Below are 11,776 nucleotides of genomic sequence, written 5' to 3' on the forward strand. Positions count from 1 at the left end.
TTCTTTACTATGAACTAGGAAGAATAAGAGAATCAACGGTTACGAGAAGAACTCACTGTGAATACTGAAATTTCATATGACGCATTTATTTTAATCGCATCTGGAAGGACGTCGGTTCCTTCTCTGCTCACACGTGGGTCTCTGTTTTTCCCTGAATTCTCTCCCACGTCCACGTTTCTTCTTTCCTTCGACGTGTCGATTTTCTTCCTCCCTCACTGGACTCTGATCTCCTCTTATGACCAGAAAAGTTATTCTGATTTATAACGGTGACCACCCCACTAATTTAATTTCTGTAATTCCATTGATCATTATTAATTCTTGCGCGGAAAAAAGCTCCCACTGACCCATCTTCCCTGATCTTTTTCTCTCGTTGTTATCTAAGTCAGTCGTCGCCAGTGTCGACGATGACGAAGTCTGAAGTTTGTGCAGTTGGGTAATCGCGGATTGGTTTACAAAGGGAAACCCAGGAAAGAGAACTTGAAGAAGAGTGGAGACAGGATGATGAAGGTAGTATTAGTAGTCAGACGATAGAGGATGAGCTCGCTGTGCTGATTCTTCTCTGTGAGCTTCTCCGGGCTGCGGTGCGGGAATCGGAGTTGTATAAACCGGAGTGCTGGGAGGCGGGGAAGAGAGCCGACGAGGTTTCGCAGAAGCTTCGGAGTCTCGTCTCTGTGGCTACCTCGACGCCTTCGCTGTACGAGCAGCCTGTTCGGAGGATAGTTGGTGAAGCCGTGAAGCATCTCGACAGGGCCCTCACCATCGTCCGCAAGTGCAAGCGCAGCAGCGTCCTCGGTCGTGTTCTCACAATCACCATCACCTCCTCTACCGAGTTTCGGAAGATTATTGCTCTGCTGGATGCTTCCCTTAGTGACCTCCGATGGCTTCTCATTGCAAGGGGTGGTAGACCTTCTCTCCCTCCCTCTCATTGCCAGCATCGACCCTATCCTCGGCTGGGTCTGGTCTCATGTCGCAGTTATCCAAATGGGTCAGCTCCCCGACCGTGTCGACGCCGCCAATTCCCTCTCTACTCTCGCCCTGGACAACGACGGGTACAAGAAGACCATCATCGAGGAAGCCGGAGTTGCGCCTTTGCTGAAGCTGCTCAAGGAGGCAGCTTTTCCGGGCGGTCAGATTGCAGCTGCGATCACTCTTACCCACCTCGCCACCGCCCCAGAAAGGGCACGCCAGATAGCTAACGAGTTCGCCGTGACCGTGATTGTGCAGGCGCTGTACGAGTCCCCTGCCGCCGTGCAGATTGAGGTGGCAGCGCTGGTCTCGCGAATGGCCGAGAGGGATCCCTTGTCGCAGGAGGAATTCGTGAGAGAGAATGTGATTATGCTGCTTGTTTCTATCCTCGCCTCCGATGTCTTGACGGATAACCTGGATTTCTATGCCAGGCCTCAGAGCATCCACTCGCTTGTTCAGATTAATCGGGAGATGGGGCTGCCGCGGAATGCAGACGGAAGCAGCCGGGGACGGGAAAAGGAGAGGGAAAATGGGAGCCCTGAAATGAAGATGAAGCTTAAGGTTAACTGTACAGAGGCGCTGTGGATGCTGGCCAAAGGGAGTATCTCTAACAGCCGGAGAATCACTGAAACAAAGGGGCTTCTTTGCCTTGCCAAGCTCATGGAGAAGGAAACTGGGGATCTCCGACTAAATTGCCTCATGACTATCATGGAAATATGTGGTGCAGCAGAAAGCGACCCAGACCTCAGAAGGTCGGGTTTCAAGACGAGCTCACCTGCAGCGAAGGCCATTGTCTAACAGCTTCTCAGAGTAATTCAACACATTGGAAGTGGACCTGCTCTGCTAGTGCCGGCGATGTGCTCAATTCCCTTGCTCGCTCATTTTCTGCCAGAGAGACGAAAGTCATCCGTCCCCTTGTGAACCAGTTAGGAAAATGGTATGTCGATGTAGCCACCGAAGCTACCATTACTCTGGGGAAGTTTGTCTGCGATGAGAATTTCAATCGGGTTGAACACTCCAAGGCGATTATTGAATTTGAGGGGGTTACTCCACTGATGAGATTACTCAGGGCAGGTGAGAAGGCGCTGGCAGTCAATGTAGGAAACAGTGAAGCTATGGAGCAAGCCCGGGCATTGACAGTTCTAGAGCTGGCAGTCAAGTCACCCACTGATGAGCATCCATCCTTGAGAGAATTGCTTCCGAAGGCTATCTACACTCTTGAGCTCTATCAGGCCAGTATCCATCCTCACAGGCAGTTTTATAGACGTTAAAAGCAAATTCAGTGATTGTTTGCCTGTTCTCTGGGGAACCAGTGAAATAAAAAGTCTGCATAGTAGTTTCAGGCTGTAATATATTAGGAATTGTGGCAATCTTTTGTAGCACTTGGTTTGGTCTTTGCTGATTACATTGTTCTTTACTTGATCATTGATCGATTCATGGAAGAGAAATGGATATCTATTTTTGCTAGATTCTAAGGTTTAATTCATTGTAATGCTAGTGGTAAGAAGAGAAGAGAGGAAAAGAAAAGAAGAAGAGTGGAGGAGAACCTAGCGAAGAGAGAAGGAGATGCAGAAGGAGAAACAGAACGGTGGAGAGAGATGGCTTTTCCCCCTTGAGGGTTTAGGGGCTAGCTCCTCTCACTTGTATTTATATTAAAGAGTCCGCACAAATTAAAATAATGCCCCTTGGGTACTCAAAGAAAAAATATACAAGCATAGGCTTAAGGGCCTAATTACATCATACTCTCAAATCTCTTCCTCAAACTGGTGCTGAAAAGACATCGAGTGCCCCATGCTTAGAACATGAATGCTGAAGTGTACTTGCTGCTACTGCTTTGGTGAGGATGTCGTCAAGCTGATTTTTTGAAGGAATATAATGCATACTAATAATTCCAGCCTTGAGTTTTTCAGGAATAAAATGACAGTTGACCTCAATGTGTTTTATCCATGAAATACTGGATTTGTAGTAATATAAATGCCTGCTTGAATCACAATGAAGTTTCATAGGAGTTTCTACTGAAAGACCAAGTTTCATAAGTAAAGATTGAAGCCATAACATCTTTCAAACTACTTGTGCCATAACACTGTATTCAGCCTCTGTATTGGACCATGCTACAACACTTAGTTTTTTTATTGTGCTACTAGGTTGCCACCAACCATTGTATAATTCGAAGAATTTGCCCAATCTGCACATGCAAATCCTTCCCTCTAAAGTGCTCATGATTCTCATACTAGAATTCTTGCCCTGGATTCTTTTTCAAATATCTCAATATTCTTTCAGGAGCTTGCAAATAAGATATTTGAGGTTTATGCATGCATTGGCTGATAAACTTAAAACAAAAGAAGTATCTTGTCTAGTAACAGTCAAATAAATATGCTTACCAACCAGCCTTTAAACTTGCCAACATCAACCTCAACTCTCTTATTGGTAAGAGGAGATGAGAAAGAAGAAGTGAGGAAAAGAAGAAGAAGAAGAGAGAATGAGGAGAATCGAGTAAAGAGAGGAGGGGATGTAGAAGGAGAAAGATATTGAGTGGAGAGAGAAAGCTTTCCCTCCTTAGGGTTCGAATGGAGTAGCTCCTCTCACTTGTATTTATATTAAAGAGTTTTGATAAATTACATGAGTGCCCCTTGGCTACTTAGCAAAAAAATCAAGCATAGGCTTAAGGGCCTAATTACATCATACTCTCTTAACATATTAAGAGGATGCTATTCTTTTTGGTTTTTGTTTTGGTCTCTGTATGCTCTGGTTTCTCGACTTACTTTTCAGTATTATTCAGCCCCTGGAAGAGGGTCACTGACCCAAATGGATTTTTGCCTATGCCTATGTGTGCTTGTTTATTTATTGTGAGCATTATCCTGCATCTACATCTTCTATATGCTGAAGGTCCATCCACTAAACAATTCTCCAGCTGATTAGTTCCTTTCAATTATGTATGCAAACCATCAGCTTCTGAACAGATAAACTGTGGCAGCAAGACAAAGTTTCCGTGTTGCATATTTTTCAATAAGACCTGTAATCAGCAGAGGTCTCTATTTTATACTCGTGAACAGTTCTCATCTTGACTAGTCCCTCTCTGCAGTTTCTGTAGTTTTACTATAGTAACTATGGATATGGGTCTACTGATAAGTAAGTCCACTTGACATTTCTGTTTTGCTCCACAGCATTCTGCTAAATGTGAATTATATGCTATCAGGTTGGTAAAAGAAAAGAAAAGAAACATTATAAGATAGAGAAGCATATCTCACTTAAGTGTAGGCAAATATTTCTCCTTTTGTTGTTCTTGTTGTTTATTTATTCAATTTCACTTCACAGTGAAATGTTATTTTACTATTATCGACAAAGGAAAAATGATAGCTAACTGGGGATTCAAGTAGTTTATTTCTTGTCATTGAATGGGTTCCGGCCTACTGCATCACTGGGTTCCCTGCTGCAAGTATGAGTACTAAATTTTTTAACTTTCATTCTGTTATAGTTTGCTCTGCACGGACTGGTTATTTACTAACATTATGCTATGACTTGGAAAGAGAAGTCTGATCTTACAATAACTCTGGTCATGGTGGTTGGGAACCCACTAGTAACAAGAGGAGGTAAGTGAAGATACTCTGCTCATTGTCGAATTGAGTCAAGACTCCTTCATGGGTACATTCGGTAGGATTGGAAAGATTGACATACAGGGTTGCAATGGTTTTGGAAGGGATAAAAGGCTTCCCATACGGTCATTTGAACTGGTACTTTTTGCTTCCTTTGAAGGTGAGATAGGTCCGAGGTCATCTCCGTCAAGAAGATGTGAGTAGTCAAGAAAAAAACTGTTAGGTTGGCCATTAAAGAGTCAGGAAAATGCGACAAAGCTATGTGCATGGTTTGAAGAAATCCTAATTTGCATGACAGAAAGGCAAAATTCGGAAAAGTTAATTTGAAGTTACCCTTACGTAGATTAATTTCTCTAGATTGGGAACAAAGAAAGACAGGAGGTAATTTTTTTGAGCAACCCATGGCAAGATGTTGAGATATCTTTCTCCAATTTCAGAACCTGTAAAGCTTCACCAGGTGTGTTCGACACTTAATATGGTGCCAGAGTTTGGAAGGACATGTTTACAGGCAATCTGGATGGGTGGTGCAGTGCAGAAGCTGAGTTTACAGGTAGAATGTTGAACCAGAACTGTAGCAAAACTAGAGAAGGATAAATAACAGAAATGAGCATGTTGGATAACAATTAGCACTAACACAAGGTAGAACTCTACCAAAGAGAAGCAGATATTGAGTTGGTCATTTCCGAAGGAGTGGGAGCAAGGTAACTCTTGTTGTTATCAAAGAAGGCCGAAAATGACATAGGTGGAAGTGGCAAGAGAAGGTATGGAAAAGCAGAACTGAGCTAAAGGAGGATACCGGGTTAAACTGAGCTAAAGGAGGATACTGTTGAATAAGAGGACTTATCTACCGGGTTGGATTAAGGCTATGATGATGAGTTGCTTGCGAGATATAATAGTTGAGCCCATCCAGTAGATAATGGGCCTCTCCATGCGATATGAGGGGAGCCCACAACATCATACATTCTTCAAAAACCCTAGTTCCCTTGGCACAAAGAGTCAAAACGCGCGACCTCGCCTCCTCTTCCCCTTCGATTAGCATCCGCCGCAGCAGAAGAGAGCAATGACGACGCGCCTCAAGAAACACCGCAAGAAGCGCGGCCATGTGAGCGCCGGACATGGTAGGGTTGGAAAGCACCGGAAGCACCCCGGAGGTCGCGGTAACGCCGGAGGCCTGCACCACCACCGCATCCTCTTCGATAAGTACCACCCCGGATATTTTGGTAAAGTGGGTATGCGCTATTTCCACAAAATGCGCAATAAATTCTATTGCCCTATTGTCAACATCGATCGCCTTTACTCTCTTCTGCCCGACGACGTTAAAGCCAAGGCGGATTCCGAGAAGGTTCCCCTGATCGATATCACGCAGTTCGGGTACTTCAAGCTGCTGGGGAAAGGAGTTTTGCCTCAGGGTAAGCCGTTTATAGTGAAGACCAAGTTAGTGTCCAAGACCGCGGAGAAGAAGATTAAGGAGGCTGGTGGTGCGGTTATGCTAACTGCTTAGTGGTTCTCCGCGTGGTTTGAGGTTTTTTTTAGTTATGGAAGCGTTTTCTCTTCGTATTTAGTGTATCGGATTATGAGAATTTATGAACGTCTTATATTTATAAAATTAGGATTTGTGTTGGATATATATTATTTTTAGATGTGAATGAGGGGTTTTCCTCTTTCAGTTTTCAATTTAGCATAAAGTTTGGACATTTGCTGCTTTGTTTTTTTAGCCTGAATCGTATTTAGCATTTTTTGTTCTCTTTTATATATGGCGCATATTGAGGTTTTACTGAAAATGTCTTTAAAAAGTAATTTCTGCTTTCCTGCTGAAGCTGTACCGTTGAACATTTGAAAGAGTCGTCTGTGCACTCCTATTTCTTATTATCTTTGAAATTCAGAAAGTCAGAGTTGCTGTTCTCTTGATAATAGTGTTGAACATACAATGGTACTGCATTTGGAAGAATTTTGTTTATTGCAGCAACTCTTCACTTTTACTGTTTCAATTCTCGGGTGAGTCCATTATGGTGCTTTCATGAGCTGTTCATTAGGGTAGTGATGCAGAGGTCAGAGAAGAATATATGATAGGAGGTGTAGATCCTGGAAAAGAATATGTGGTATTTTGATTTAACTTTGTTAATTTGTGGGTTGGCTTATTTTTTGGGTAGAATGACTGCATTCCGTGCAGAGGGTGTCATCCTTCTGCTACTTTCGTAATTCTTAAGAGAGATGCTTCTTGACAAGCTTCTAGATTTGTAGGAACTTATCGAAGGTGATAATTTTCGGTTGATGTGCTTGACCTTGTTATACTGTGGAACTTCTAGCTTGTGGTGATTTATATTTGTATTGTGTTGAAATTGGATTGAAGGGTAATCAAAGTGAATATTATGGGAGGTTATATCACTTTTTTTAAGTATAAGAGTCAGGTTGGAGCATAAAGTGGATTAGTTTGAAGTTGTATTTTTATTTCAGGATTGGAGGATCGTGATTTATTCAATTTCATTTAGTTGGAGCATTCAAGAGCCGTTCATAAGGTTCACGTGTGTAAAACTTGGAGAACAATATATGTTCTGATAGAAATTTGTCAATTTGCTACTTGGTTTAGTTGTTGGTCTCTTCATGGGGATGGTGTTTGATAAGATATAAGTATTTGCATTTTTTATAAGATAGATGATTCTAGGATAGGTATCAGGTTCTTGTATAATGGTCAAGAATATGTGCATTGTGTAGTTTTCAGTTGATGTGCTTGAACTTCAGATACAATGGGAATTAGCTTCTCTGCTAACTGGTTGTGGCTGCTTATGTCTGATTTTGATTTTTGCTTGAATTGAAGGGCGATGAGTGTCAAAGAGTTTATCTTTGTGTTGTCTAGGTTATGTCACTTTATAACCCTCAGAGTCCATTGCTGATGCATAGAGTGAATCAATTTAAGTTATAATATTTTTGTAATTGGATTGGAGGATTTGAGTTTATGCAATTGGGCTTGAGATGACCAAAGAGGTTAAAGCATCAAATGAAAGAGAGTTCTTTTTCGGTCATTGGATATCCTACATAGAGTGAAGTGGGGGGATGGGGGTTTACTTGGTCGAGAACTGCCCAGCTCTCTGAGCTCTTTTGACATGAGCTTTCATCCATAGAATTATGACTAGGGACTCAAATCAGTGAATTTAACCAAGCTTTCACCTTATTTATTGAAGTTGGGTTAAATTCTATTCCAAGATGACTGGTCAAGTTATGAAATTTCATCACAATTTATAAGTACTGAATCCTTTTTGTTCTTTGATCTATGTGGTGCTATTCTTCATAGTTTTTGTCACTCTTTATTGATGTATGGTTTCCAGTCAGCCAAATAAAAAGAAACATGATAATGTAAGGGGGGTTGAGTTTTATTAGTGTATGAAAATAGCATCGGAGTAATTCCGTGGGTAGATGAGACTGAAGAAGTCTCTCTACGTCTTTCTCCTTATTCTTCTACTCTTGCTGCTGGTTATCTTAACGGGGACAGAATCTTCAAATTGTTGAAGGAAATTTGTGCAAAATATGATTTACTGTTTTTCATTGTCTTGTCTCAAATCTCTTCTCTCAACATCCTTATCCTGTCCTCAGCTATAGACAGAGTGATTTTCTTAGGTAAGATTTAGGGCATTTTAATAGTCTTGTAAATTGTTTTATGAACGCAAGTAAGCAAAGCTTTCTATTTTGGTAGTGGGCAGGTCTTAAAAACATTGTCTTCCATTGCCATGCTTGTTTTTTATTTTTATAATCATATTTAATTTTTAATGGTTTTATATGGTTCTAATTGTTTACTAGGTTATGTATCCCTTTACTTTGAGCAGATGAACGGATACATAAATGGATCCTATTTTGGACGGAATAAATAATGAAGCAGATGAATTGTAAACCAAAGGGGTAACAGAATACTTTCCATGGGTTCCATCCATTACCCGATGCCATCCCTTCTTGTCTACTTCAATATATGACTTGTTTAGGTGGAGTTAAAGAGGGTCAACTTCACTAATTGGTTTTCGCAATAATTTAAGAGAGAAGAGGCTGCGCATTTTTTACAAAAATGGAGACTGAAAGCCATTGGGTGAGCTTGTAGACAAGACAAGCTTATTTACTTCACTGTTGGTAAAAGCACTAGGATATTATTTGCCTTCAACAATCAGAACAAGAGAGGAGAATCCCCATCATAGACGACGTTATCACACACTGACTACCACCTAGAATTTGGCTGTCCTCGGATGACCTGCTCCGAGCTCGTTCGGCACCCTCATGTTGCAAGCAAAAAAGGGCACATGGTGACCATTGCCAGTCATGGATTTCTCTTACCCATTGTTGAGTTTCTGGTAACGGAGGGTGAGAGTTCCACCACTGTCTTCCATGGCCGCGCAACTCATGATGCCTTGAAAATTAAGGATGTATAAAAAAAAATGTACAGGAGAATGTCATAGAGAGGAATTTGGTCGAACAGAAGATGGGCAGAAACTTACCGTATTGATAAGCGTCCACTGAGATTTCAGGGTTCTTCAGATACCCAGCAAAGAGAATCAAAGCCAACAGGAATCAAATTTCTACATCAAGTCGTTAAATTATTACCTTCTGTTCAAAACTATAATTTGACTGATGCGAGAAAGAAACACTTCAAATTATCGAGACTCAAACAGGACGAATATACCCACTTTTTGACACCCAATCAGGACACATACCTAAACAACAATCGAAATTCTGACAGTTGAAAAAATCACATCGTTTCTAAGCTTCGCTTCAAGCAGGCGAAGACGGAGGTTCTCGACGGAGATCGCGGCGAGGTGCGAGAGTTTCTGGGATTCGACTCAGAACCTCCTGAGAGCTTTGACGGGTTTCCGCAGTGGCGGTATGTATATGGGAGTTTTATTGCATTATTTACTTTTTAGCTGAGATTTCTTGAAAAAGTATAGTAACTTTTGTCATTTTGTCAAATAAGTAAATTAGCTTAACCTGTAAAAGAAAATAAAGAGAAAAAACCCATTTTCAACTTAAAATTATGCCTTTGTTGCCCGTATTCCCTTACAATATACCTATAAATATCTTTATTATTCAGTTAAAATTCACACATCCTTGCAAAATAAAAAAAATTATTGGTCGCAGAACCACATCCTTGTCGGAGGGAGGAGGGCTCCCATTGTTTGTCGGAGACAGGAGAGCTAAGGCAGTAGAAATCACATTCCAACATATATTCCAGCTTAATATAAAATCGCACAGCCACAAAACCATCCCTCACAGTAAAAGCTGTTGTGTTAACAACAATTCCTCCATGAAAATGGATGTTCGTATGTAGTCATTTGCTGATGGGGCAGCAAATCTGAATTCCACTGCACGAATCAGCTATCATCTACATAGCGTTTGCCTGAAAAGCAGATGCATTCCAAGAATTTCCTCTCAGGTTCTTGACTTGTTGTTGATGGTGGAGAAGACGATTCGGACCCATGTACAGCTTCCTCTGCGACATTGTTACCACCACAGCTGATGAACACCTCACAAAAATCGGGTGCATTTTTCCGAACGAATTCGCTCTTCCCCGAGCCCTTCCTCCTCAACCTCCTGCAAGAAATCTCATCAAGATTGATTCTATCCCGAGAAGGATTATGAGTTATCATGAGAAAGTAGTAGCAGCAACCTGTGGGAGGAGGAGGAGGAGGATCTTTTTCTTCCCATCACGAGTTTGGTGATGTTAAGCACAGAGATGAGCTCAACGATGGCTTTTGCAGTCAGATCACTCTCGATAAGCATCGTCTCCACAGTCACCTTTGAAAATTTTGAGTTTTGGAAGCAGAAACTGTAAAGTCTCTCTGGAATGTGATAAAGAGTTAATACAGGGTGTTCATGAATCAGTTTTGGTGTTGCTTTACCTTGGAATCAGCACACAGACGGATATATTTCTGCAAGATGTTTCTTCTTCGGACGTTCTCTAGGTTCACGTAGCTCTTCCATTGATCCGCTCCCACTTGGCTCTTGGACAGCTTCCCAACTGCATCAAAAACCACCTCTCACCTTGATTACCATGCCTTGCATGGATTCTAATGCTACGGAACGTCCAATTTATATAAAGCATTTTAAATGACACGCATCTGGCTAAATCATGCATAGGGTGTCATAAACAAGCAGAATGAGTTGCAGGATAAATAGCAGCAGCACCAGCTGATTTGGAGAAAATTTTCCTTATATTTAAAACAGTTCATCTTGGATTAGCCAGGAAGGTAAGTATGAGTTTGAATTCCCAGTTCTGTGTCCTGAACTGAAAATTTTCAAGCGTCTGCTTGATCTTCTCTGAGATCAAGTTGTTAGGGATTCTTATCTTTTTAGTTCTCCTGCCTTGACCTGAATGACACCATCCTAAATTAGAGAATTCGTATCTCTGATTTTTTTTCTGCAGCTTCCTGTAAGAATCTGCAAGGGTATTGAATTTGCAGAAACTACAGGTTGAATCTTTCGTTTATATGCTGTTCTTTTTTTAGTCTAAATTCAATCCTTTTCTTCTCTGAAACCAAAATCAAACAAGCAGCAGTAGCGAACATTGAAAACAGATGAAAAATAATATCTATAAATTGGGTAAAATTATCACTGAACAGGAAACTAAACTTTATACCTGGGGTAGGAATAAAACAAATGGGTGGGCAGACATGAATCAGAAAGACCCGGCTTCCCGGACAAACAGAATTCTGAAGAGCCCACTTCAGAGCATCCAAATCATCTTTCCCCACGGCCACATAAACGTCCTTGGCATCTCCACCAAAGCCCTTGCTCTCCTCACTAATTTCTACAATCTCCGGAGACATCACAGCCTCCAACCCAAGTCCATTACTCATCATTTCTGCAGATTCCATCTCCATTTCTCTTATCTGTTCATTTGGAAAGTGAGGAACAGAGAGGAGAAGAAAAAGAAAAAGCAGCAGTGGTGGAGGAGACTGGAAGGAAAGAGAGAGACAGAAAGAGAAAGGAATATCAGAGCAGACAAGAAAGAAAGGGAAGAGATAGAAAGCAGCGAAGATGTCAAAGGGGTTTGATCAGTTTTGGTGTTTTGCATGGCGCCATTGCTCTGAATGGAGGGGAATGATTCGTTTGTCAAAAGCACAGGAGGGTTATGATACTACGCCATTCTGGTTTTCTCAAGCTTGTGACGTTTGTCTTTGTCACTTTTGGGCCTCATGGGATGTATTGGAAGCAGCGGCCTGAAAAGGCAAAGTGAACCAACT

General features: G+C 41.6%; 3 protein-coding genes and 1 long non-coding RNA gene across 4 annotated transcripts; 2 read left to right on the plus strand and 2 right to left on the minus strand.

The window, feature by feature from the left end:
- The first annotated feature begins 404 nt into the window (after window positions 1-404).
- Window positions 405-2,237, plus strand: LOC137949933 (ARMADILLO BTB ARABIDOPSIS PROTEIN 1-like). Its single transcript, XM_068796186.1, has 4 exons — window positions 405-419; window positions 468-900; window positions 974-1,718; window positions 1,814-2,237. Exons 1-4 carry the CDS (start codon window positions 405-407, stop codon window positions 2,235-2,237), a joined length of 1,617 nt encoding a protein of 538 aa, XP_068652287.1.
- A 3,309-nt stretch (window positions 2,238-5,546) lies between these two features.
- On the plus strand, window positions 5,547-6,253 carry LOC137946102 (large ribosomal subunit protein uL15x-like). Its single transcript, XM_068792322.1, has one exon. The coding sequence runs from the start codon at window positions 5,620-5,622 to the stop codon at window positions 6,058-6,060; it is 441 nt and encodes a 146-aa protein (XP_068648423.1). The 5' UTR covers window positions 5,547-5,619; the 3' UTR covers window positions 6,061-6,253.
- A 2,416-nt stretch (window positions 6,254-8,669) lies between these two features.
- On the minus strand, window positions 8,670-9,404 carry LOC137946186 (uncharacterized). Its single transcript, XR_011111052.1, has 3 exons — window positions 9,251-9,404; window positions 9,035-9,115; window positions 8,670-8,946 (listed from the first exon to the last, which is right to left on the minus strand). It is a non-coding gene; the product is annotated as an uncharacterized lncRNA (long non-coding RNA).
- Window positions 9,405-9,904: 500 nt separating this feature from the next.
- On the minus strand, window positions 9,905-11,413 carry LOC137949941 (U-box domain-containing protein 33-like). Its single transcript, XM_068796199.1, has 4 exons — window positions 11,170-11,413; window positions 10,433-10,551; window positions 10,201-10,328; window positions 9,905-10,124 (listed from the first exon to the last, which is right to left on the minus strand). The coding sequence occupies exons 1-4, from the start codon at window positions 11,411-11,413 to the stop codon at window positions 9,905-9,907; spliced, it is 711 nt and encodes a 236-aa protein (XP_068652300.1).
- Between the last annotated feature and the right edge of the window lie 363 nt (window positions 11,414-11,776).

This window comes from Aristolochia californica, unplaced genomic scaffold (genome assembly GCF_029961685.1).
Source record: "Aristolochia californica isolate CCGP_79_NKW_82.1479 unplaced genomic scaffold, dmAriCali1.0.hap1 SCAF_1, whole genome shotgun sequence".
Lineage (NCBI taxonomy): Eukaryota > Viridiplantae > Streptophyta > Magnoliopsida > Piperales > Aristolochiaceae > Aristolochia > Aristolochia californica.

Coding starts and splice junctions, on each gene's coding strand:
- LOC137949941 (XM_068796199.1), bottom strand. CDS start 11,413: ATGGAGATGGAATCTGCAGAAATGATGAGTAATGGACTTGGGTTGGAG. Junction 10,552..11,169: donor TTGTTTTATTCCTACCCCAG/GTATAAAGTTTA, acceptor TTTTTGATGCAG/TTGGGAAGCTGTCCAAGAGC. Junction 10,125..10,200: donor TCCTCCTCCTCCTCCCACAG/GTTGCTGCTACT, acceptor GATTTCTTGCAG/GAGGTTGAGGAGGAAGGGCT.
- LOC137946102 (XM_068792322.1), top strand. CDS start 5,620: ATGACGACGCGCCTCAAGAAACACCGCAAGAAGCGCGGCCATGTGAGC.
- LOC137949933 (XM_068796186.1), top strand. Junction 901..973: donor GCTTCTCATTGCAAGGGGTG/GTAGACCTTCTC, acceptor CTCATGTCGCAG/TTATCCAAATGGGTCAGCTC. Junction 1,719..1,813: donor AGCGACCCAGACCTCAGAAG/GTCGGGTTTCAA, acceptor CTGCTCTGCTAG/TGCCGGCGATGTGCTCAATT.